The 27,353-nt window shown below is 36.2% G+C and overlaps 1 protein-coding gene across 3 annotated transcripts in view; it reads right to left on the bottom strand.

Moving 5' to 3' along the window:
- The window catches only part of LOC123319855 (zinc finger protein rotund), a 226,466-nt gene that overhangs the window by 7,003 nt on the left and 192,110 nt on the right, over positions 1–27,353 (bottom strand). For 2 of the 3 annotated variants that reach the window (XM_044906857.1, XM_044906858.1), the window contains exon 6: positions 7,206–7,441. In XM_044906857.1, coding sequence (XP_044762792.1) covers positions 7,206–7,441 — 236 coding nt within the window. Of the gene's footprint in view, positions 1–7,205; positions 7,442–18,131; positions 19,204–27,353 lie in introns of those variants that run through there. The other variant, XM_044906856.1, reaches the window with a different exon arrangement.

The following is a 27,353-nucleotide window of genomic DNA, read 5'->3' on the forward strand; positions in this document are numbered from 1 at the left end:
CAATTTATTAAAATTCAATTCAGCTATAAAAAGGCATGATGCTTTCTCCTTCATAACGTTCTGCTATTGTTCCATAAAAGAAAGTAGGTCCACATTTTGCCTTTGACTGATGCATACTGTCAGTATGCATCAGTTCATTCATCAATTTTTCTCGGATGCTACAAGGTTAGGTAATCACAACCTTTTCAGTTTTCTGATAACATGTCAATCTTTATGGAAACAAATGGATATCTTTTTTTCAAAATCGGGTGGCATATGCCAACAAATACTCCATCCACTTGAAATAAAATCTGAAGAGAGGTTTGTCGAGCTTCTGTCACCATGTTTTCATTATTACTGAACTCTAGAGTTTTCTTTTTTGGTATACCACTTCCTTTTTCGTTTTAACATACCTGTTTCGTCAACACATCGCAAAACAGTACAATGGAAAAATTCATTCTTCATAATCTACAGCAACATAGGCTTCAATGAAGTCGCCGGAACAGAATATTTCCATTTTCCTTCAATTTTCTTTCCAATTTTGAAGTAGAATTCAATAGTAAAAGTCTTTCACACGTCCGTAAAAATCATCTTTATAATTTGCTGATAATTTTAATTCAACAACAACCCAAAATGCTAAAATGACAGTTCACCTGGAAAATAGTAAAGCACGAGCTAAGAATTACGTTTAGACACGAAATATCGACGTTCAAAATTCCATAGCCTACTTGACGACGAATTTTTTTGAACGCACGTTATATAATTTCGATGGTCCTTTTGAGCGGGCTGTTCGCATCATCAATTTCCGCCATCTTCCCGACCGTACGTGTACAGCATATCGGCGGATCAATCGATCGATCTAAATCGCCAGAACCCGGTGGTGCCTGTGAGCGGAAACGTATACCGAGAGACCCATTAAAATGCGATCCGTCCAAAATTCCCGAGGCGGGCGAAAAAAAAAAACACGTACTGAAGAATGCCACAGGCTATGACCGCCGAAACCTGTTCGATACAAGCGACGAGTCGTTAGATCTGAATTGAAAGGAAGCGTTTGCAGTTTTCAGATGCAATATATCTAAATTAATTGTCAACCTATCACATCTCGATTTGCATACGCCAATTCCAGGACTGTATAATTAGCGATTTTCGACTGTTAAACTAGCCGCGCGTCGATTTTAAATACTTTCTAATGTGGGTTTTTTTATGGGGTTTAATTTGCAGGACGAGCGAACGTGGCGTTTGATTTTCGAGCGATGCAATTCAAGATCGCAGGTACCTACCCATAAATTTCACTCGAGAATAAGTTGATGAACAACATAAAAGCCTCTAACACCATAAGATTTTGAATCTTGAATATCAAAAAAAAATAATTCTTTATAAAGAAGGATTTGGACATTTATAGTTCGAAAAAATTCCGTAAGTAAATTGAATTTTGATAAATTGTCCTATAGTTTTTCTCATGTAATTCAGTTCTTTAGTTTTGTTATGGATTTTAGCTAATAACCAAATCAAGTGAATATCCATGTTGTTTTTAAAGATAAGGCTTTTTTTTGACAGGAGGTAGAACTCAAATTCAAAATAAGTCGTTTAACTAAAAAAAGGTCTATATAAAATATCCAAGATGGCTGAGATACAACCCCTAGAAGTTCGACATTGAATTTCTAGTACGGGACTGTGTAAGGTGACTCCGGCATCGCAAAAACGAAACAAAACATAAACATATGGCTGGACAATGAATGGTTCAGTACCAAGTTCATCGAATTAGATGCAACAGATCTCTTTTGAAAGAATCATAATTGTTGTATCGTGAAATTTAGGGTGAAAAAAAAATTTTGAAAATCGAGGCAGTTTCTTGAAAGTGCTTATGTTAGTTATGTTGAAAAGGTGCTATGATGCTTCCCCATTTCATCCCATTTTTACGAAGATTGTTGGAATGTTCGAACAAGACGATTGTGATGCCCATTGTGAAAAAATTCGTGAATAATTTAGACGAATTTTATTGGTTAGATTTTGAAGTTTTATTCTATTCTGTACATTTGTGTCCTAAGTCTCTTTTGTCAGTTGGTATCGAAATGAGACATTTCATAAAATCGTGTAAGTTACTGAAAAAAAATGAAAACAATTCGGCAATCCTAAGTTTCCATTTTCATTACCACGTAAATATCGAACGAGCCAATATCCTAAACGAAACCACATGGTCGAATCAGGAGATGAGTTTTTTCCCCCTTCTTTGCGATAATTCAGCTAACAAACGGTCTAGGGTCGTATTAGGATCTATTTCAGTAATTATTTTAATTTTTTTTTTAATTTTGTCATTTTGAAAATTTTGTATAGATGATTTTCGGTACATCAGTACATCCGATTCTGATTTGTTGTATCAGGTCACTTGAAAAAGTTTTTGTATCGTGCGATTTGGTGTGAAAACAGAAAAAATTGAGACAGTTTGTTGAAAGTGCTTATTTTGATAAAAGTGCTATTATTTTTGTTTCCTATTTCACCCCATATCTACGACGATTGTTGGAGGGTTCAAACAAGAAGAAGATTGTGACCATTGAGTAAAATTTATGAATGATTCAGACGAATTTGATTGTTGAGATTTTGAACTAAAATGTATTCTATTTTTTCACACTTGTGTCCCTTACGTTGGACCATAAGGGTTTACGATGAAGGAAATGAGTCGGGAAAGGAGTGGAATTTTTGAAAGAACTGGTAACCATTGAATGGGTGAAGATCTAATAGTTTCAGTAATAATTCTCATAGAAAGATTTAGCTGTGCATAAATTTTTTGCACATGAACACTATTAATCCAAAGGGGGCAACAATATTCAGCAACCGAAAAACCGAAGCTAGGGCTAACTTTCGAAGAGTACTTCTATCAGCACCCCATGAAGTACCAGCTAGTTTATGCAGGATATCATTCCTAGTTTTCAACTTCAGACGCAGCAAGGAACCCAGCTTAACTCCTAGATATTTCGGATTGAAGTTATGTTCCAGAAAAGAATTACCGAAAACTAAGCTCAATTTTTGATAGCAGATAGACTATTCTCTGTACATCTAAAATCAGAATGACAAAATGCGTGGGCGATATCATCAGCGAATATAAATAGAAGACAGGAGGTGCTTAAACTGATGCTTGTGGAAAACCATTATTCTATGTTTTGAAATTACTAATATTATCATCAACAAAAACACGAAACCTTCTATCTAACAGCAAGTTTTTTAGTAAGCGAACCACCTTTCCACACTTCAGATGTGTGTAAAGTTGGAAGATCAAACCATCCTTCTATACTGTGTCATATGCTGCAGAAAAATCCACAAATGCTATTCCTGTTTTCAGTTCATCATTGAAACCTGCTTCAATAAAAGTGGTGAAGCTCAGAACAATTTATATTTTTCCTGAAACCCCCTTAACAATTTTGGAAAGCGTCTTCTAGAGTCGATTCAATCCTAAAAAGAATTGGCCTCTCTAAAATTTTTGAAAGAACACTGAATAAACTGATGGGTGGATAACTACTACGATGTGAAGAATTCTTTCCACGTTTTAGAACACCTATGACTTTCGCCTTTCGTAACCCAACCGGAAAATTGCCAGAATTTGGTATGTTATGATAAAAAGATAACAACCAAGACAAGGCCTGCATGCTCGACGACGACAAACCCCAATGCAACCCTACAGATTTCAACCCTCTCACGCTCCAACCTTCCACAGTCGAAACAATGACGTGTACAGAAAGGCCAAAGGACGAAACGACGTAGTCCTCTCTGAAATCTGGTAGACGTTACGCAGTACCGTAAAGCTGGACCCCTACGGTGTTTCCTCATCAAATCGGCATGTGTCCACACTTGTAATTAGTGAGTCCGTCTCTGACGCTCCTATACATCGGGCAACAGGAAACGGATTAATTGATGATTCCTGATGAATCGCTCCTTTGGGGTGCGAAACAAAGGACCCCACCGCCCCCCCGCGGTACCCTAAATAATAGAGCAGCTCTTCGGAGAGCATGGGGAAGCAGCATCCTCAAAGACCGGCTTTAAACTGTTATAATTATTGTTGTGGAAGCGGAGACAGGTAATTCGACGGCTTTATAGTCCCATCTATGATGGATTTTCCCTAGCCCAGAAGCTCGTTTGTTATTGATGCACAACCTACGAGATTTACAACTGGTCAATAGGGAATACTCCTTCTGACGAAAATTATATATTTTTTATGAAATATCTTTGAAACGTCACATGTTGAAATAACCATTTCAACCGTTTCCCAAAAAAATTATTTTAAGTAAAAAAAAATGGGTATTTAAAATTTAAAGCGTTTCGTTTCAATTGCACGAGTTGGCAACATCGACTGAAATATGCGTTTATAATAAAGGACAACAAATACACTATCTTGATGGGATAGACAAAGATGGCTGTCCATGAAGTCTGCGACGAACGAGGAAGGTCGTAAAATTTTATGGGATTTTTATGGCCGGTTGCTGTTGAGGCTCGCCAGTGAGCTCAATATACTATTAAGTATTTCTCTGTATACTGTATACTGTATGCTTTTTATTCAACAGAAGGTAGAACTGGTCAAAATGAAGCGTTTCACCAAAAATCACCTATACAAAACTTTCAAAATGACAAAGTTGAAAAAAAAATTGAAACTGATTACTGAAATAAATCCTAATACGACCTTAGACCGTTTGTAAGCTGAACTATCGCAAAGCAGTGGGAAAAAACTCATCTCCTGATTCGACCATGTGGTTTCGTTTAGGATATTGGCTCGTTCGATCTTTACGTGGTAATGAAAATGGAAACTTAGGATTGCCGAATTGTTCTCATTATTTTTTAGTCACTTACACGATTTTATGAAATGGCTCATTTCGATGCCAACTGACAGAAGAGAGTCCGACACAAGTGTAAAAAATAGAATAATACTTCAAAATCTAACCAATAAAATTCGTCTAAATTATTCACGAATTTTTTCATAATGGGCATCACAATCTTCTTGTTCGAACATTCCAATAATCGTCGTAAAAATGGGATGAAATGGGGAAACAGCATAGCACTTTTTCAACATAACTAACATGAGCACTTTCAAGAAACTGCCTCGATTTTCTACATTTTTTTTCACCGTAAATTGCACGATACAGCAATTATGATTCTCTCAAAAGTGACTTGATGCATCTAATCCGAAGAACTTGGTACTGAACCATTCATTGCCCAGCCATATGTTTATGTTTTATATCGTTTTTTCGATCCCGGAGTCACCTTCCACAGTCCCGTACTTGAAATTTAATGAAATTTCGTCGAAATTCTAGGGGTTGTAGTTCAGCCATCTTGAATATTTTATATAGACAATTTTTGGTGAAATGGCTTATCCCCTGTCAAAAAAGGCGCCACCTTCGAAAACACCCTGTATATAAGCCCCACTTTCCGGAAAACGGCAGGGTATTCGACCGATTCTATAACTCCGAAAACCAGTTTTTCCAATGAACTTTTACACGCTCCGCATATTCGGTTGCATGTTTACATCAGATCCTCCCCGTTAATTACGTTCGAAAAATACACGTATAATTGTTTATTTATTAAAATCATGAATAAATATGATTATTATGCGTATATCATTAGTCCATCGAATCCGGACCTCGCTTATCTGATTTTATGAAGCGCGTCTCTCTCGTTTACGGCCGCGTAAATTCAATTCTTTTTCTCACTGATCGTATCGCCGCGCGGTCGACCTCATTAAAAACGCACGCGCATCATTAACCAGAAGGACGCGCGTTTTTGGCGAAAATTTTCTTCCGACCGACGGGGACCATCCGTCGTGACTTACTATCGGTTGCGGCGGCAATGAAATAAGCGAAGAATTTGAAATTATGATTGCACACAACAAATAAATCTAGCGTACTAGCTAATTACGAAAAAAGTTCGATAAATTCGAATGTCGTAGCTGGAAAATCATGAAATAACTTTTTGCAATACGGACCTGGATTTTTGATTCAATTTTTCGATTTCTGATTTGTTCAGGGCAAACGATACTCAAAGTATCAATGGAAATACCATTTCTTCATTCATTCATTCCTTGCTGTACCGTTACCGTTACCGGGAATGAATCTACAAGAAGACAAAAAAAAAAGAAAAAAGAAAAAAAATATAAACAAAGGTGCGAACAGACTTATAATTTCTTAGGGCTAATTGCGACTGTGTGCCCTCCTGTGACTGAAGAGACCCAACCGTGACCTACAGATCCTTCCATACTCCGGGCATGGATAGTCACCAACCAGATCTGGCCGCCGCTGTATCCTTCTCGAGTCTCCATTATAACTATGTACTGTATACCAAAGACCTCCACTGTGACCTGTCCAAAGCTAGTTGTTCCAAGTTATGATTAGCATTAACTGATTTTAGGGATTGATGTACTATATCCTTAAACCGCTTATACTGACCTCCTGGTTTCCAGGCTCCCTCTGTGAATTCGCCATGCAGAGCTATTTTGGAGAGTCTTATGTCTTGCATCCTCAGAATGTGGCCGCTCCATCTGAGTCGGGCCCTCGTTACTTGAGTCTCAATTGTTGTACAACTCGCGCTTTGCAAGACTTCTGCATTCGAAACTTTGTGGAACCATCTGATGTGCATTATCAGTCTTAGATGACATTGTTGCGTCTGTTCAAGCTGTTTATTATATCGCCTGTAGGGCGTCCAGCTTTCGCTTCTGGAATGAAGCGTTGGGAGGACGACTGCTTTGTAAACTTTTGTCTTGGTCTTCAGATTGAGGTCGTGATTTTGAAACACTCTGATCTTTAGCTTCCAGAATGCCCGTGATGCTGAACTGATACGGTTGTGTATTTAGGTCTAGGTTAGCCCTAGTATTTATGAAGCTTCCCAAGTATTTGAACTGCTCGACCTGTTCTAGAGTTTCATTCTCCAGGCTGATATCTGTTTGAAGACTTTCTGGCGGACTTACCAAGCTTAGAGAAAAAGTAGATGCTGACCGTGGTTTCGTTCGCCTTTGAACTCGTCAGTGGTACACAACTCCCGCCTCGACGGAAATGGGACGCATTCCCTTTCCCCTTTATTCTATTCCAGTAGTTGCTACGGTGACAGAACACCCCCTAGCGCCATCTAACCCACTATTTGAGCAAATTCCCAGATTGCAGGAACCGACTGCGGTAATCAAGCGGGCAGGGAGATCGAGGAAAGGTTCGAACTCATTCGGAAACAGTAGGAAGAATAGTGACAACACTTACTTGTAAGGTTTGTCCCCCGTGTGCGTCCTGATGTGCTGTTGTAGATGGCTCAGTTGTGTGAATTTTCTTTGGCAGATTTCGCACCTATAAGGCTTGATGCCCAGGTGAATCCTGGTGTGTTGGGACAGGTAGGAACTATTGGCGAAGGCTTTACAACACTGGGAACACTTGTAAGGCTTTGCTTCCCGCATATGCGCCTGCGTATGTAGCTGGAGCTCTGCCTTGGAACCAAACACCTGCAAAAAAAAATTAGCGTTAAACTTCCACAGACCTTCGCGTGTAATTCAGTAAATTTGCGGGGATAAAGTCCCCTTCAAATCATCTGCGCGCCTTCGAATCGTCCAGGAGATGACGGTAGGAAAGTTCGGTTGGCAGGTTTATGTGCACGTCAAGAAAAACGTTAATTGATAACCGACCAGGAACCGGTTGGATAGGAGAAATAACATTTTTAATTTTGGTATAATTATAGCTAATAGATGGTGATGCTGCAGATATATAATAATTAATTGTGACCCAGACTTTTGCATACCGTAACATATATCAGTAGAACGTCTTTTTAATTAGTTCTGAGGTGGGGTTGTTCTCGAACAAGTGAGTCTACGTAAATCCTTCAGCGATTGAAGAACGTAAGTTGACGATATTATTTGATATTAACTGTTGAATTTGTTAAGTCTTAACTCAATTTTTATTACATAATGATCAGTTTCTAGAAGGACCAAAATGTCGTAATGAAAAACCAAAAGTAATCGAGTTAACTCTACGACTATTGTTTCTTGAGGGCCTTTTCGTGTTTTGTCTCGCACATTTATCAAGGAATAATGCACCGAAAACGTCATCTTCAAATCGAAGATCCTCCGTCCAAATTTAGAACCTTGCAGAGTGGGTTCTCGTGATTATTCATCGGCCAAACAGATAAACCGTTACATCGTTGGCAAAACTGGCTTCTTCCTCTACTGGCAATTTCTAAAAATGCACATCGACGGTGGACCACACCAATGAGTATAGCCAGGACGGTCCGTCGACGTCCAATAACGGACTGGAATATTGATCGTTAGAAACTTAATTTTTTTACGATTATACATTCGCCCAAGATCGATCGATAAGCTGCAAATTAGGAATACATATTTAGGAGGCCGCGAACGAATGAACGCCCGAGCTGAGTGAGGGGTTCTGATACAGATTCCTCAGACAGATCTGATTTTGTTATTCAAATGAGGCGTCTCTACGTGAGAAAGTATCTCGCATGTGTAATGGGAACGATAAACATGTCAAAAATTCAATTTTTTGTGGGAAAATACCGGAAGGACTTTCACAGAACGAGCGGCGAAGAAGGACCAAGCGAAAAACACGATTTTGTCGCGTTTTGCTCCGAGTAGTTTCGGAGTTATGGGCGTTTAATTTTTTTTCATTTGAAAAGTTGAAACTCAGTCTGTAGTCGACAAATATCTATACGACAAGCAGAATTTCGTGGACAGCGTAAAATATAAAAAAAAATTATTAAATATAAAAAAATAGTTTTAAAAGCGATAGGATATTAATCTTTTATACGGGGTGTATTTGAACGTGAGGGTTTTTTTTTCAACAGAAGGTAGGACTGGTCAAAATGAAGCTTCACCAGAAATCACCTATACAAAACTTTCAAAATGACAAAGTTGAACAAAAAAAATTACTGAAATAGATCCTAATACGACCCTAGACCGTTTTTTGGCTAAATTATCGTAAAGCAGTGGGCAAAAACTCATCTCTCCTAATTCGACCATGTGGTTTCGTTTAGGATATTGGCTCGCTCGATATTTACGTGGTAAAGAAAATGGAAACTTAGGATTGCCGAATTGTTCTCATTATTTTATAGTAACTTACACGACTTTATGAAATGGCTCATTTCGACACCAACTGACAGAAGGGACTTGGGACACAAGTGTAAAAAATAGAATAATACTTCAAAATCACACCAGTAAAATTCGTCTAAATTATTCATGAATTTTTTCACATCACAACCTTCTTGTTCGAACATTCCAACAATCGTCGTAAAAATGGGATGAAATGAGGAAGAATCATAGCACTTTTTCAACATAACTAACATAAGCACTTTCAAGAAACTGCCTCGATTTTCTACATTATTTTTTCACCCTAAATTGCACGATACAACAATTATGATTCTCTCAAAAGTGACCTGATGCATCTAATCCGATGAACTTGGTACTGAACCATTCATTGTCCAGCCATACGTTTATGTTTTACTTGTTGAAAGAGTCACCTTCCAAAGTCCCGTACTTGAAATTCAATGCAATTTCATCGAACTTCTAGGGGTTGTATCTCAGCCATCTAGGATATTTTATATAGACAATTTTTGGTTCAACGACTTATTTTGATGAGTTCTACCTTCTATGCAAAAAAGCCTCTCCTTTGAAAACACTCTGTATTCCCGATAAACACATACACGAGTATTATACGTTTAAATGTGGTTGAAAAGAGGTGACTCGTTTTATTTCATAACCAAAATTCAACCACAAGTTGATTTCACCTTTAATCAACGTATATGATTCAACTGTAAAGACTTGAATCAGCCACTAAATATGAACTTGTTCTTATCGTGCTTTCACAACTTATGTATAATCAATAATTGGTAAGAATGCGAAATTATCCAGCAACCCGTGACTTTAGCTACCAATATAAAACGGGTGCTTATCGAGTCTCCTCAACGTTTAATCAACAGGATGTAAGAAACGTTAAATCAACGTTGAGTTTCGTATTTACCCACCACTAATGTTGAAATATACTTCATCTAGTTGTTCTGTAAAGAAGTAATGAAAATAATACTATAATCGATGGTTTTTTATGCCAAGATTAATAGGCAATATGATTAAATGAAAGCTGCCAAGACTGAAAAACATTATTGTGGAGTGTAGCGTTTAGAATTCGTATCTGAACAACGTTATTTTTCCGTAGAATTTTGGTTACAAAGAGGTAAGGTGATAACTTTGTTATGAAACGACATTTTACTGTTTATTCAACGATAAACAATAGAAAAATTCAATATTGGGTTGGGATTTGAACAAGAAAATGCTATACAATTGTGAAGAACGAAGCCGATATGGCTATGAACTGAAAAACAAGGCAATTGGATTGATCTAGGTGAGAGTAAACCTTAGAAAACATGCCTTCATCTCAGAAGAGTTTCGCTCTTCAGTACCGTATAACTCAACCAACGATGACTGCCAAATAAAGCAGAGTATATTTGGTTGGAAGCCTGTACCTTCTTCACCCACCTCTCCCGATTATACCAAGAAGTAATTCTCTTTGTATGCTGCATTGAACGAACCACACAATCGGGCGATTCCATTCAATTCGAGTTGAGGGACACCATTGTTGAAACTCATTCGATATTTTCAAGCAATTTGGTCAGTAGCCGCAAAGCCACCTCCATTATCGTGTCCATAAATATGAAATTACCGTTTCAACCCATCGACAGATTCAATTTAACGCAGTCATTACTACCAAGCCGCAAAACGACCGAATTCACTTTCGATACCAAGGAGCAATCCGTTTTTTCAATCCGATTTCCTTTCATTTGTTTGCCCAAGAAGCTAGGAATCGGTATGTTTAACACGTATTTTGCGGTTTTTCTTCGAAAGTTTAATTTGATTAATCATAGAAATGAGGCGGCACGCCGTATTATAACGAACGGAAAAAAAACGTTGGATTACGCAGGATTCTCCACGGTCTACTTGATCTCGTTGCGTAATGGACAAGTGAAGGACGTGGTTTTTCACAGGATCTAAGGAAAACGTGGAATCAACGATTCTCCATACGTTTGACAGGGATCTGCAGGCGTTACGTGTGGCCTAGGTGGGGCATTCGTCTACCCTACGATAGGTGGCGCACCTGTTTGTATATATCTCAATGGGGCGTCACGACTTGCAATGACATTAGCAAATGATTGTGTGCAAGAATGTTACAGAACCTTCCTACGGTTCGAGTGATATTGTGGACCGTGTCTGATATCAAAGCACACCCATCATTGTCTAAATTTCACGGTTTGCTTCTTTCGTTCCATTTGCAGCGGGCTAATTCGATAAAATGAAACGAAAGTGTTTTTATAGCACTTTAACGGATCGAGGTTTATCGTAAATATCGTATAAGAACCGCTCGCGTAACTAATCATGGATGCTTGAGAAAAAAGGTACGAAACGAAATGTACACAGAACGAGTGAAAAAGTCCAGGGTAATTGGGAAACTTTTGCGGTGTCAGTTGCAGTTTTCAAGTCTATTCGAGCGAGGTTTTTCGATGAAATTTTTATTTCTGTAATACGAGGAATATGTTACAAGGTTTTAATGTTTTTTTTTATCATTATTCGGTTTAAATCTTGGTATTTTTTTATGCTGATGAGTCATCAGTACTTCTAGCATCATTACTCAAGAAGTATAAACTGTACACCAGCTTGAAATTATTGTGTAATACAATGATAGTAATAATCTCAATTTTTTCGATTTTTATACGAGAAACTGAAATATTGAAACGATTTAAAGCAACGGTAGCGGTGAAGATTTGTTAATCGATGGCTGCGCTAAGAAACGTTGTTCCGCTAAAAAAAATCGCACAAGACCTGCTAGGATGCCAGGTCGATATTGTTGATTTATGGCGTTGAAAGTTTGGAATGGTGAAACGATCGGATGGGACCAGCGAGACACGGACGATTTACATAATAAAGTAATGGGAATTACCCAATTTGAATAAATTTCTGGTTCGTACGGAGACGGATGACAGACGTCAAATCGATTGTCCTAGGTCAATTTTTCGATCGACAACGTAAAGTTGCGAAAAATACGTTTAAATATCATGAAATTTTTGCATTCTCATCTTCAAAACTTTCATGTATGGACTTGGCATGAAGTATTAGTGACAAAATTTCATCAGTAAGAAAATAAATAGCAATTTTATGCGTACTGTTGGAAGCTCTTCATACAGACATTTAAACACGTGTACAATTCGCTATTTTTATCATACCTGCATCATAACTTCAACAACCGATCGGGTATGTAATGGACATCTGATGTCACGTCTTGTTGACATAGAAATGGCAATTGTTGTTTACATTTATCTGACAGATAGTACGATAGGTAACTTCTAACTTCGAAAAGGTTTTGAATAAAGACGAAGTCACATCCGAAATTGTTAATAGTCTGGGTTTGAATTGATACCACAGAAATATAGAAATTCGCATTATATGAAAAATAGAAAAAACACTGACAAATATCGAAGGGAAACATACTCAAATGGACGAGTTCAAAAATGCGTGCCAACCTTGTGAAGACTCACAATGAAAACGTATTTTTTTTCAAATTCTTCTAACTCTCGCTCAACCCAATCATTTAACAACCTTTGAAAAGCGTCAGCTATCAAATCCAAGTGATATGACATTGTCTTTTCAAAGTATAGGTTTTGACATCATTTCGATTTTTTTTTTGTGTTTCTGTGATGGTTTGTCACGGTTTGGTTGGTTGATAAAAATTTTGCAACTTCACATATACAGTTTATATAAAGCTTTGATAATACCACAGAACATTTGAGTAGTGGAGGGGGACTGTGACGAAACCATAAAAGGAAGATCAGAAAAACTAATGAATAATATCATTCGATATGTTTGATTTGATAGTCGTGAAAGCTTTTGAAAATATTTTTAAATGATTGAAGCATCCGAAAATCACAAATAGAATCCAAAAAATTACTTTTCAATTGAAAGTGTTCTGTCGAATATTTACAAGGTTGGCAAACATTTCTAAACTAGTCACTGTGAATGAATAACTGAAGCAAACGCAAACAATGAAAATTCTCTAGAAATATGAAACTTTGCTGCCTGTATTCAAAACTGCGAGATATGAGAATATAAAGTAGATAATTCCATCCTACTATGAGTAGGTTCCGGTAATATTGGCAAGGAATAATGCGGATTTCAATTGAGTAAGTAGTATTTAAATATCAAACAAACATTCAACCTTTCTCCAAAAAAAAATAAGTAGTATTTTTATATTTTGAAGCGATTTGACACATCCCTTTTACATTCAAGAAGAGGAAATTGTGCGGAGAGGAGCAGTATTTTTCTGGTCAACCCTGTACGCATCAACCGTTTACAATTGATATGCAAATGGCGGTATTTCTCGTAATGAAACGATTTTCTCAACGTTATCTTCATCATGCCGAATATGCAAATGTTTATGAAACTTTTACCAGATTTCCACATTAATTAATTATCTTCACATTGTTGGATAACCTGTGGTACTTTTTTTTGCGCTTCTGGCCCGTTTTAGAAGACATATTTGAATATTAACAATTCGTGGATATTTTCACACTACTTATAAACTATTTTTTTCGGTTCACCTCGGGCGCAACTCATAATTATAAATATGATTAATTGCGACACTATATCACTGACGTCTATGCTTAATTCAAAGATGGACTTCGTTGTTTTGCTCAAGGTGAGTGCGTAATTTTCGAATTGAATGACATATAGGGAGGAATTATACAGGTATTACAAAACCATTCCAACTACCAATATTTCGAGCAATGGAACGCGTCCTAACCTATATTTAGACTGACGTATGACAGATTCATAGAATTTAGTGACAGTTCCCGACGAAATACGTATCGTATGCAAGCGTGAATGAATCTCGAGCCCCCTCTGCACCGTAATTCGCTGTCGATTACCTATACGAAGTTTTCGAAGCTGGCTAATCCAGGAAGGTGCTGTGGTAAAGGAGAAAAACATTGAACATGACCGTGGTTTTCTGTGCTCCGATCAATGAATGTCGAAGGCCGACCGCCGCCGTGGACGACTTTACGCTGCATCACTTCCCCAGGCCTACTCGATTATCTCTCTATCACGGCTATATTCTACCTAGATGGATCCTATCATTACGTGTCTTGATGCCAGAGCGCTACACACAAAACCAACAGTTCTTTGTGGTTTCGGTTTCTCGTTTCTTCTTTCGCGGAACGAATTCTACATAATGGAAATCATGATGCGGCCGATACAGGGTGACCGCGGGCTTAGATTGGGGTGACATCTGACGGTCTTTCAACGAATTCGAATTGTTCAATTTTTTTCAGCAAGAACTGTTCGAAATTCCAGAACTACGCGGAATTTGATACAAAAATGAAGAGAAAAATATAAATATAAAATAAAGATAAAGAAATATAAAAGAAAAATGACAAAAATAATATACAGGACGAGTGTTTGACTCGTACAAATATTCTAACAGTAGATCCTTGAGGTCATTTTACCATTTTTTTCGAATCAGCTCGGTTTATACAGGCTGTTGAAAAACCATAAAAAAATGTTATTTTTAGTTCTATCCCACAAACCGTTTCATCGAATGATATGAATTTCGGAATATAGTTTTTCATTTATTCGATGAATCTTTTTGAAGACAAGATATCACCCATGTCTTCCAGATTTCTCATTATGACCATTACCTACCATAAAAATACCAAAAATTCAAAGAACCCAACTCTTGAAACTAAATAAGAAAAATTAGGTATTTTGGCTGAATACAACTCTGTTTAAAAGATCCACAGATGTGTAGATTTATCTAGTTATTCTGAAGGTAATTTTGTTTTTCCAGGGATGGCACAGCTCATTATGAAAACTTAAGAAGGCTATATATTTTTATCAGGACTAAATCGGAAAAAATGGTATTTGACAAAAGTGTTTCTTTTGACCTCAAGTATCTGCAGTTAAAATAATTGTACGAGTCAAAGACTACTGTATTTCCGCACTATCTTTTAACATGTTTGTTCGAATAATTTCTATACATTGGTATGGAGAATTGAAACATATATTTGTAATCAACGTTCATTGATCGAACTGATTAAAAATTACCAGAAACGACAACTTGTCTGAAACTGGAAAAGTTATCAATGGAGGAGCAAAAAAACCATTTAGGTATAAGAGGTAAACACATATTCGACTTCTCATAAATTAACATTGACGGTCACAAAACTTCCTCAACTTTAGTGGAAGAAAAAAGCCGATATTTAGGTATATGTTTCCAATTAATCATGAATAAGGGAAAAAAAGTAAATGGGCTCACATATAGAGCCCAATATTCGTTTTCGGAGTGAACCGAATGCTGAAATTATCGATCAACATCTGAATCCGCATTATCAATTAATTACGTAATTGAAAAAACGTGTATCGATTAAAGTTTACAACGCCCCAATCGCTAAAAACAAGCATTAAACCGACACCGTCCGATGGTAGAAGAAGAAAAACCATTAAATATCAGCAGAAATTATGAGGGAACCTCCAAATGCTTTTTCGCATCTTAGCGTCAGATGTCCCGCCGTCAATAAAATGACATAAAATGACAATTAAAACTATCGAATGCGATTTTATTCGAAATACATTTGCGCTCTTGTACGAGGTTAAAACGATGAGACGCATAAATTAATTTTTTTTTCGACCAACTCCACGTTTAATTCAGTCGTCTTACGCAATTTACTGAATTGTTTGTTTTTTTTACGCACCGGTAGCTAGGAAATTATTTCGACGTCGCTGTATATGAAATATGTTTCGTTATTTAATATATTCTTATACATTCCGCCAAGACTTGCAAGTTTTACCATTCTTCCTTTCGAAGGAGAACTCATCTATTGTCCCAATTAATTTTTATATACCGCAGTAGTAACACATAAAATACAACATACCCACACTTCTTTTAGACTTAAATATCGAGATTCGTCTTGCAAAAAAAATTGAGAATTGCAAGTTAGAAAATTATTTTTATATCAAATATTTTTTTTTTAATATAACAAAATTGGTTTTCTTTCGAATTAATATTTCTCTTTTTTGTTTTATTGTTGGTAGTTTAATGATCAAGCTCAGGTAATTCTTCCAAATTAACTTAAAGAAATACTTAGTTATGCTTATTTATAGTTTAATTACATTGAGTTCAAATGTTTTGAAATATAATTTATAAATTCATGCAACTATATTCGATAATGATTATGAGGTTAATTTTTTTCATATAAATATACTGATATAGATTCACATAATTTAATTGAAAAATTATAGTAATGCGTAAATCGTCATCAACGATTTTTTGAAAATTGTTAATTTGTAATACATAGCATTTTTTGCAAATCCACATATCTCGCTTATCTTGAAATGTTAACTATGAAAATTTCATGGGGCAATTTTTCACAGAAGTATTTCTGAAAATAAAGTTGAAAAAATCGTCTGTCCATTCATTTCTTTTGGAAACTACTGAATATAAATTGTAAAAAAATCATTTGTTTTAAAATATTGGACCTATATTCATTGCAACACCATTACAAATCGATTATGATTAATTTGAATCTTGTTTTATTTCGTGAAAAATATAGAGGGTCTTGGACTCGTACAAATATTTCAACAGTAGATTCTTGAGGTCAAAAGAAACAAATTTTTTCTATTCCATTTTTTTCGTTTCGGCCCTTATAAAGAGATATGGTCATTTCAAATTTTCATAATGAGCTGTGCCACCCTTGGAAAAACAAAATTACCTTCGGAATAACTAGCTAAATCTGTATTCAACCAGAATACACAATTTTTCAAATTTCACTGACACTTTTTAGTTTTTGAACATCAAATTACTAGAAAACAGCACATTATACCAGAAATTATAAAGAATACTTTCATTTTACAAAACGTTCAAATATTCATTAGATAGCGCAAACTTTGTTTCAAGAGTTGGGTTTTTTGAATTTTTGGTATTTTTATGATACGTAATGGTCATAATGAGAAAACTTGAAGACGTCGGTGATATTTTGTGTTCGAAAAAGATTAATCAAATAAATAAAAAACTATATTCCGAAATTCATTTCATTCGATAAAACCGTTTGTGAGATATAACGAAAAATAATATTTTTTTCTGGTTTTTCAACAGCCTGTATCTTTCAGATCGAGCCGATTCGGAAAAAAATGGTAAATGAAAAAATTGTTTCTTTTGACGTCAAAAATATACTGTTAAAATATTTGTACGAATCAAAGACTCACCCTGTAGGGTGAAATTTTTTTTTTTATTAACGATTCTGCAGGTACATACGGAATTGGACAAGAGTCTGAGATATTATGTATTTTTTTGTTATTCAACATTTCTTCAGCTAATAACACAAAATGAAAACACTTGAACCCGTCGATTGATTCTTATCTACCCTCATTTGTGCCTTATTTATTTTTATTTCAGTCTCGTTATTATCTTAAAATAATGCTTTTGAAAACATCAATATACATACTGAATATAAAATAAAAATAAAGAAAATAGTGAGATTCGTGTTTAATCTACGTGTTTCAGAACCATTTATTTTCCTCCAACGTATTATTTACAGACGTTAAAATTTCTATTTAAATATTAATTTTGTTCCAACCCTGTATTTCTCCTAAATTGTTCCTATATTTATTGCCACACCGTAAATTGTTTATCTAGCTAAATTACAATTCCAAATTATTTACTTCGTAAAGAATATCGATACCGATTCAGCTGATGAATATTTTACGTAATCCAGCAAGAAGGACCATAAATATGAATTTCTTCAATTTTATTTGACAACGCTTAGGTTCATTTTTTAACCTTTTCTGTTGATGAATCTATTTGTTCAGAATTGGCAATGTAGTTAATAGAAAAATTCGCATATTCCAAACGGACTTACAGTTCAACGAGTAACGTTCACAACAACCCAAGAACCTTGTTCCCCGTCCGTTGAATAATCAAGAACGGGCGAAACCTGTTCGTTTCACCCCTCGCGAAACGACCCATAGGTACCTTAATGAAACAACAACACGGTCCATCGGAAAAAAAATCGCGAAAAACCCCGTTCAATTTCGACGGATAAACACGGGCGTCGGAAAAAAAAAAACCAGCCTCGCTATGATTAAAAATAAATACCTTCTCCTCGTGAAAATTCTCGCCGACGGATATGGGGGTGGGAGGGGTGGTAGGCGTCGTCCCCCTATCCTCCTCCAACCTCCCCTCGACGCCCTGAGTCCTTGACCCTTCGATCCTCAGGTTCTCCAGGTGGTTCTTGTAATCCCTGAACTTGGCGTCGGCGTTCATCTCCTGACCTAACCTCAGGTCGGCGTTGTCCATCCTGATCCTCTCCTGCAGCCTGTCGTTCTGGTAAGGCAGCCTGTTGTCGTTGGGATGGACGTAGTTTCTATCGTTGCCCATCTGTTTTTCCATCAGGTTTCTCTCGTTCCCCAGGTTTAAGTTCTTGTCCTGAAGGGCCCTGTCCATGTGTTGGGTGAGGGAACGCTCGAGACTCAGCCTCTCCATCGTGAGGCTGTGGTCCATGTTTCGTTGGTCGTGTAAGTTTCGTTCGTTTAACAGCCTCTCCAGGCTACGTTCCTGTTGCATCCTCTCCTGCAGGTACCTGTCGCCGTTCAGGCTTAAATTGAGCTCCAAGTTCCTGTCCAGGTTCAGCTGGTTGGTCCTGTCGTAGTTCCTCAAGTCCTGGTGCAGGTTCAGCCTGAGATCGACGTTCCTATCACCCAGCCTGTCCCCGAGGGACCGTAAGGTGTCGATGGACTTTTGTAGGTGCGAATAATTCGTGTTATTATCTAGTAACATGGACGCAGGGGGGTGGAAGTCCAGACCCCCAGTCCTGTAGTCTAATCTGCTCTCCATCGCGGTATAAAAATCTTAAAATCTCTACGGTATAATTGACATAGAAACGTTCAGTAACAACAAGAAGAAGAACAACAACAACAACAACATCCAAAACTTCTCTTAGGATCTGGACACTCGAGAGACGGAAATATTTGAGGATTGATCACACTGGTCCGAAAATCACAATAATCTTATCACAAGAATCGTAGGTCGCGTTGGCGCGGCGTCGAGGAAACCAGAAAAAAAAAATGAACGTAAACAAAACGTCAAAACGTGTGCTTTGGACGCCAGAAGAGAGGAGCGTGGTGCGTCTCGCTAGGTGGCAAAAACTAGACTACTAAATCGAGATTAGAAAAACTAAGCGCTCATTCTCCTCCGGTTCGCAGCATCCAGTGTGCTTTGAAAAGCCCGGGGAGGGGAGGGGTGGATGAATAGTCCTCGTAGGATGGTGGGGGTCGCGAGGAGCATTACGTAACCAACAAGCGCCGCCACTACACGAAGCGAACGAACGCGCGATCTGCGACTGACTAGCCGTCTAGATTCGTGCGAGACGTCGCTCCAGAAACAGACGAGCGTCGTGTCGAGGGGATTCCGGTCCACGCTTTCACCGACGCAGGAGAGGTGCGAGCTGCTCGCTCGACCTTTTGATCGGGGTTGAAAACCTAACATATAACTTCCATTAACATTATAAAGTCTAATATACAATTGGAATAAGAAAACATAATTACATTAATTTCACAAAGACTCATCTTCAAACAGAAAAATATTAAAAACTACCAAAATGCATGGGAAAAAATTAATATGTACAGGGTGGGCAAAATTCTTTGTCTACTGAGGGGGTCTCGAGAACTATAAGAGCTAAAAAAAAACGATGACATATTTCCAAATCTTTTCCCAGAGAAACGAAGAATGGTGAAAACCGCAGCCTCCTACGATTTTTCGTTTTTGAGTTATTAGCAAAAAATGGTACTTTGACAATTTCGAAAAGTTCTCATAACTTTTTTGTCTTTCGAGTTCCTGTTCTGAAACTTGAACCTTCTTAGGCACTTTCATACGTAGAAACTACTGACAAAAGATTTTTTCCAATTCGAACATAAAAAATTCAATAAAAGTTTGAATTAAGAATAACGAAAATTTGCGTAATGACTCGAAATGAAAAAATTTTTTGAGCTCGTTAGTTGAATCTACATGAAAAAATATCTGTAGAAGGTTTAAGTTTCACATGTGTAATTTCAAAGACAAAAAAGTTATGAAAACTTTTCGAAATCGTCAAAATCTCATTTTTTGCTAATAACTCAAAAACGAAAAATCGTAGGAGGCTACGGTTTTCACCATTCATTGTTTCTCTGAAAAAAAGCTCGGAAATGTTTTTTTTTTAGATCATATGGTTCTCGAGAAAAATGGTACTTTGACCATTCCGAAGAGTTCCCATAACTTTTTTGTCTTTGGAGTTCCAGTTCTGAAACTTGAACCTTCTTAGGCACTTTCATACGTAGAAACTACTGACGAAAGATTTTTTCCAATTCAAACATAAAAAATTCAATAAAAGTTTGAATTAAGAATAACGAAAATTTGCCTAATGATTCGAAATGAAAAAAATTTTTGAGCTCGTTAGTGGATTCTACATGAAAAAATGCCCGTAGAAGGTTCAAGTTTCAGATGTGTAACTTTAAAAACAAAAAAGATATGAAAACTTTTCGAAATCGTCAAAATCTCATTTTTTGCTAATAACTCAAAAACGAAAAATCGTAGGAGGCTACGGTTTTCACCATTCTTTGTTTCTCTGAAAAATAGCTAGGAAATGTTTCATCCTTTTTTTTTAGATCATATTGTTCTCGAGATCCCCCCAGTGGACAACGAATTTTGCCCACCCTGTACATAGTGTATCAAATTCGATGTTCACTGAGAACTATAAGATTTCGAGAAAAATCTTCAAGGATTCCCGATTTTTTTTCGAAATAATTAGATATCAAAAAGCAGATCATAGATATTTTGATTCGTCCTTGAAAGGGACAGGGTGTCTCTGAATAATGACTGTTTCAAATATTTCGTTATATCCTAGTTTATGTTTGGGACATTCGAAAAATGCTGAAAAAATTTTTTCCGTGATTTTTATGTTTTATGCGATACTCGTAAGGGATTATTGAAAACAATTACCATTTTCGAGATAAACAGGGTGAGTCTTTGACTCGTAGATTCTTGAGGTCAAAAGAAACACTTTTTTCTTATACCATTTTTTCCGATTCGGCCCTGATAAAAAGATCTGATCATAACGAGCTGAGCCACCCCTGGGAAACAAAAAAAAAATCAAAATAACCAGCTGAATCTGTGAAACTACACATCTGTGGATATTTTAAAAAGAGTTGCATTTGGTTAAAGTACCCAATTTTTCGAGTTTACTGATATTTTTAGTTTTTGGACTTCAAATTAGTCGAAAACCATGCATTATACGAGAAAATATAAAGAATAGGTACTTTTATTTCAGAAAACGTTCAAATATTCATCAGATAGCGCCCAACTCAGTTTCAAGGGTTGGGTTTTTTGAATTTTTGGTATTTTCATAAGTATTGGTCATAATGAGAGAACTGAAAGACGTGGGTGATACCTTGTGTCCGAAAAAGATTCATCAAATAAAGGGAAAACTATATTCCGAGATTAATTTCATTCTATATAACTGTTTGTGAGATAAAACTAAAAATGATTTTTCAACAGTCTGTATCTTTTAAACCGAGTCGATTAAAAAAAAATAGTAAAAGAAAAAAGTGTTTTTTTTGACCTCAAGAATATATTGTTAAAATATTTGTACGAGTCAAAGATTTTTCTATTTTGAGCATACTCTACTTAGGTAGGGGATACAGTTTCTAAGATACAGTTTCCTAAAGATGACCCCAGCAATTTTTTTCTGAGAAACCAGAAAACTGATAGAATTGCAATGGAGCAGCAGTTATTCTGTAGGAGCGAATTTTTTCACAACTAATCATTTACACCATGTATATAGAACAACTGGTAAGTCTGTGATATAAGAAATTTTTCATCCAGAACGTCAAAAATGTTGACAATTTTGTTTGTCCTCGTCAGTATCAAGTTCTTTATAGTTTTGAAGGATACATTTGATAATTTCCATCATTTTGGGTTATTCTTTCCAACGTTTCAAAACTTCCACAAGATATCATTAATCCACGTCAACGAATCAAGTCATACCTATATTATAATGAATTTATTATTCGCCAAAGTAAAAAGTTTCGTGTCTTTAGCGTAATTTACAGGGAAAATAAGAAAGAAAAACAATTTTTATACCAAATATACCTATCTTAATTTTCAAATCCACAAAATAACCCCTTACATTTTTTCGGGATTATTCAGATACACCCTGTATAGCTAATCTTTATTTCTGTTCGAGCTATCCGACTAACTGTGTGCTCCTTCGTTTCTATCGAAGTTTCGATTCATTATCTTCATCGGAGAAAATGAGTGCAAAAAAGAAATGAAAGAAAAATATTTATAAATAATAAGGTACCTTTGAAGCAGATATCATCTGTGAAAAACTAGTAATAGGATGCTTTTCGATCTGCCACTAAAAACCTGAGTAAAAAAATATAGGGTGTCCTATGAAAAACACCGAGTGTCTCTGAAATGGTAAATAATTTCTAGGATCCGTTATGAGCACCACATAAAATACGGAAATTGCTGAAAAATTGTTTTTAATATCTCGACCAAAGATATAGCGTCATTTTTCAGAAGCGCCCTGTAACTCCAGGAAGAATCTAGATATCTATGATCAGCTCTCTGATATTATCCCATTATTTCAAAAAATAGATCAAGAATCCACGAAGATGTTTTCTCTAAATCTTATAGTTCTCAAGATGCTTTCAATGAGCATCGAATTTTGGGACACTCCGTACAGAAAACATCGCGTGTTGCATTCTAAATTACCCTGATTAAATCGTTCACATTGAAGATCTTATTTCTTAGGGTCTTTGGTTCTTAAATTATTATTGCGGGGTAACTTCTGTGCAAAATGCTGGGATATATCTTGGTCTGTGTTGAATAAATTGTCGCCGCTTTATCTGGACTCGAAACTAACTAGGTAAAGGTGTGACCCCTCATTTTCCACGTTGCATTTCTGCACGTTGGACGATAAGAAAGAACCCCGGATTGTGGTGTACGTATATCTCGACCGACATCCTTGTTTTTCTCAAAGTCGATCGCATGACTCCGAGTTATTATGGACGTTTATGCGTTATAAAAGCCCGGTTTTCTTTTACCGTTTTTATTTTTCGGAACCCTAATTGCGGATACGTTAATGCGGGCGAGAGAGTACGGAAAAAATTATCTTAGAAATTCGACGTTCGTCACGCCAAACGACTATTAAAAAGTTTCCGTAGAAGCCGACGCCATCCCATATCACGGATGCCAGTGAAGATGTTTTTGATCTGAGACGATGCAACTGGGTCGGTTTTAATTCTCGAAATGAATCTAAAACGAAAAAAATAAAAGGAAAAAAGGCGAAAATTTCAGAAAACACCAAGCTTCGTCAGAAATTTACAACTTCTTCAATCCTTATTATTTTCTTAACCTAAGTAGGTTAAGATTTTTATTCTGTGACATCATTTTAAAAAACAAAGTAGCTGTTGAAAATCAGGTACGCGGCAGGAAAACAGTGGAGTTCCAAAAATTTTCTATTGACTCTTCTCCAATAATTCCACTAAAATGGCTAGTTTTTTGGTGTTACTATCTTGATCCAGCGTTTCAGTCCCCGATCAAATTTATAGTTAAAAATTATTCAACAAGCATAGACTAACTCCATAATGAAGGAATCTGATTCAACTCACTGAAATAATTTAGGTATACTTCATTCACTTTTATTTTAGCAGTCGGTTGGCCATGGAAATTTGACACATTTCACTCTGTATAGTACGAAAATGTGGGGTTATGACGCTTGTCAAAACATTTTTGGGTTTTAAATCAACGCTATGTTGCCCGTTCTAGGTAAAAGTTTCTGTTATTACGTATTTTATCACAATGTCGAATCTCTTCGGAAAATATGTGACGAACATAATTGAAGTTTATACAAACTGATTGAAGGCATACCAAATCCAGTTATTTGCATGGAAAATACAAGAGATCAGTATAATATCATAATATGCACTAGCTTGAGGAGAGTTAATGTTCGTTATCTTCTTTGGCTTACATCATTTGTAGATTTCCAAAATATTAACCCGAAGATGAAATGCATATGTTGCAGTGGTTGGGAATGGGTATTTCCCGAAGGAATTAACAGATAATTACAAGAATGTTAAATTCTTCAACAAAAATCATCTTGCTTTAATATAAGTAAAAGGAATTGAAGAAAGTTTCAAGTTAAGATGCAACTTCAACATTGAACAAAAATTTCACATGAATAAACAAGTAACAGGGCAACTTGCGCGTATTTGTGGCTATTCATCTTAATACATTGATGTAATAATAATAATTAGGTATTTATTAGTACCTTAAGACATTTACATTGTATAGGACAAGTGAAATGAAAAAATGAAAAATCCATTTTTGGGAACATATTCTCCGATGACATTTCTCGAAAATCCTGTAGTAAACTTTTCGCATTAATTCACTCAAACATAAAATTCTCGAATACCACCACTTTTTTGGGTCTCCCAATAGAAGGAAATTCTTTGTCACCCCCTTCATTCACAATCTTTCTTATTGTGGAAATATTCAGCTGAAATATAAGTCGTTTAGATTCAGATGAAACATTATATAAATTCTCTTACATTGAATATGTTCGCTACCGTCTGACGTATTGTGGATTTTAGAATATCAGGGTATAACTATTTGAATGAGCGGACCTGAATTTTAAATAGCACTTCCTGGAACCCTGTCTCTTTTTTCAATCACTTTCGGCATTTTCGTAATAAAAATTGATATTAGTTGTGGCAACGGCGTTATGACATTAACGACATTTCATGAGTGCCAACCTAACTTCGTTCTAGTTACAAAAACTTGAGAAAATTATTTCACGGCCAACCGACTGCTAAAATAAATTTGAATGAAGTATAGTTTCAAAATGGAAATTCAGGAGGAATTGTTCTCTCATTTTTTCTCAAGCGAGAAAGTTACATAAAAAAGCAACCTGTTGATAAATTATTTTCCTCAAGAACCGTTACCTTCAACAAGAAATTACAGGAGCCTTTATTGGTATAATATGAACAAGGAAAAAAGATTCTTTCGAAACGAATTTTAGGGGGTGGTTTTTTCTACTGCTTGCAATCATAGGAAATTTAATTACAGCCTTCTCGTTTCCATATTGGAATTTTTTCAGGTGCCATCTTAAGGAAGCTTTATCTAAGCAGGGCTTGCTGACGGAGAATGAGAACAATCTATGAATGTTCTGGCAAATGGAAATCGTTAAACTTGTTCTGCAGATTTGGAAAAATTTATCGAATGATGATCCAATGAAAAATTGCACTCCAGAGAGCCTTCCAAATCTAATAGAAGAATTTTCATCGCCGGAATGTCATTTTTCCAACATTGCAGACTTCGTTCAGCAATATTTGTATTCCATTTCAAAATTAGGACGTCAAGATAAGAACTACCCAAGATAAAAACAACTGGAATCACCTGATTCGCGGTTTTATCAGAAAGAAAACCGTTAGTTCTAGTCCCCTTCAAAAATTTGCATACGAATAGATAACACATTCCCTTATGTTATCATTTTTAGTGGATGTTCATCTGACGAAATAAATTGGGGAACTTCTGGGTGGAGGGAGAGACACAACACACTCTTACAGTTACTTCATCAAAAAACAGTTTGAGATCATTTGAAACTTTTGAATGTTGAAGTATGTCTGAAAACTGAGTGTATAACTGTTTTGGAATCCTTATAGGTTTGACAAAGTCCAAGGTGTTGATGTTGATGAAAAACACACTCAGATTGAGTTAAAAGTAATCACTCTATAACTCCAGTAATAATTTAAATGAATGCCATCATTTTTTCCCAATATGAAAAAAGAAAAATTCATCAAATTAATCAGAACAGAAAGGGGACATGTGGTCGCATGAAAAACACAAGAACACCCTACAAATTGTCTCTCTGTACACATATTTTCTTCTGCACAACTGAGGGAGAGTTGATTATTTAACACAAATCCATATTTGAAAAATAAAGAGTGCGTAGGGGTTCGGAAAACTGGCTGATAACGTAATGTGCATTTTGATACAACCTGTATGACCACAAGCAAGGACAAATCTGTGGACAATTCTATCTATATACAGGGTGAGTCTTTGACTCGTACAAATATTTTAACAGTAGATTCTTGATGTCAAAAGAAACACTCTTTTCCTATACCATTTTTTCCGATTCGGCTCTGATAAAAAGATATAGCCTTTTTAAGTTTTTATAATGAGCTATAACAAGCTGAATCTATGACACTACATATCTGTGGATCTTTTGAACAGAGTTGCATTCAGCCAAAGTACCCAATTTTCCGAATATCACAGATATTTTTTATTTTTGAACATCAAATTACTCGAAAACGGCGCATTACACGAAAAAATATAAGGAATACTTTTATTTTACAAAACGTTCAAATATTCATTGCATAGCGTCCAACTTAGTTTCAAGAGTTGGGTTCTTTGAATTTTTGGTATTTTTATGGTACGTAATGGTCATAATGAGAAAACTGGAAGACGTGAGTGATATCTTGTATTCGAAATAAATTCATCAAATAAATGAAAAACTATTTTACTAGCCATTTTAAGTTTTCATAAGGAACTGTGCCACTCCTCGAAAAACAAAATTACCTTCAGAATAACTAGCTGAATCAATAACAATACACATTTGTCGATCTTTTAAACAAAGTTGTATTCATCCAAAGTACCCAATTTTTCAAATTTCACAGATACTTCTGAATTTTTGAACATCAAATTACTCGAAAACGGCGTATTATACGAAAAAATGTAAAGGATACTTTTATTTCACAAAACGTTTAAATATTCATTACATAGCGTCATACTTAGTTTCAAGAGTTGGGTTCTTTGAATTTTTTGTATTTTTATGTTACGTAATGGTCATTATGAGGACACTGGAAGACTTCTTTATTTCTTTTTATGGTTTTTCAAAAGCCTGTATCTTTTAAACCGAGCCGATTCGGAAAAAATGTTAGAGGAAATAAGTGTTTCTTTTGACCCCAGGAATCTACTGTTAAAATATCTGTACGTGGCAAGTTTCAGCCAGTTGAAAATAACCGGAAAAATTCGTCTTTTCGTTCCCTCGATTTTTTCCAGTAGTTCACATCCCGTCGCCCCCATAAATCGATACACCAATGGGCCGATATCGCCGTATAACTCCACTCCAAAATTACGACTCCCAGGACGCGGGAGCGTCGACCTCGGGGGGGGCATAAATCCTTCGGCGACGAGGAATTCCGTGACTGTCGAAAAATGAACGAATCGTCGTCTAAAACGCGACTACGTAAAAAAAAAAATTACGGCCCTATCGGTTCG

The sequence above is a fragment of the Coccinella septempunctata genome, chromosome 9 (assembly GCF_907165205.1).
Source record: "Coccinella septempunctata chromosome 9, icCocSept1.1, whole genome shotgun sequence".
Lineage (NCBI taxonomy): Eukaryota > Metazoa > Arthropoda > Insecta > Coleoptera > Coccinellidae > Coccinella > Coccinella septempunctata.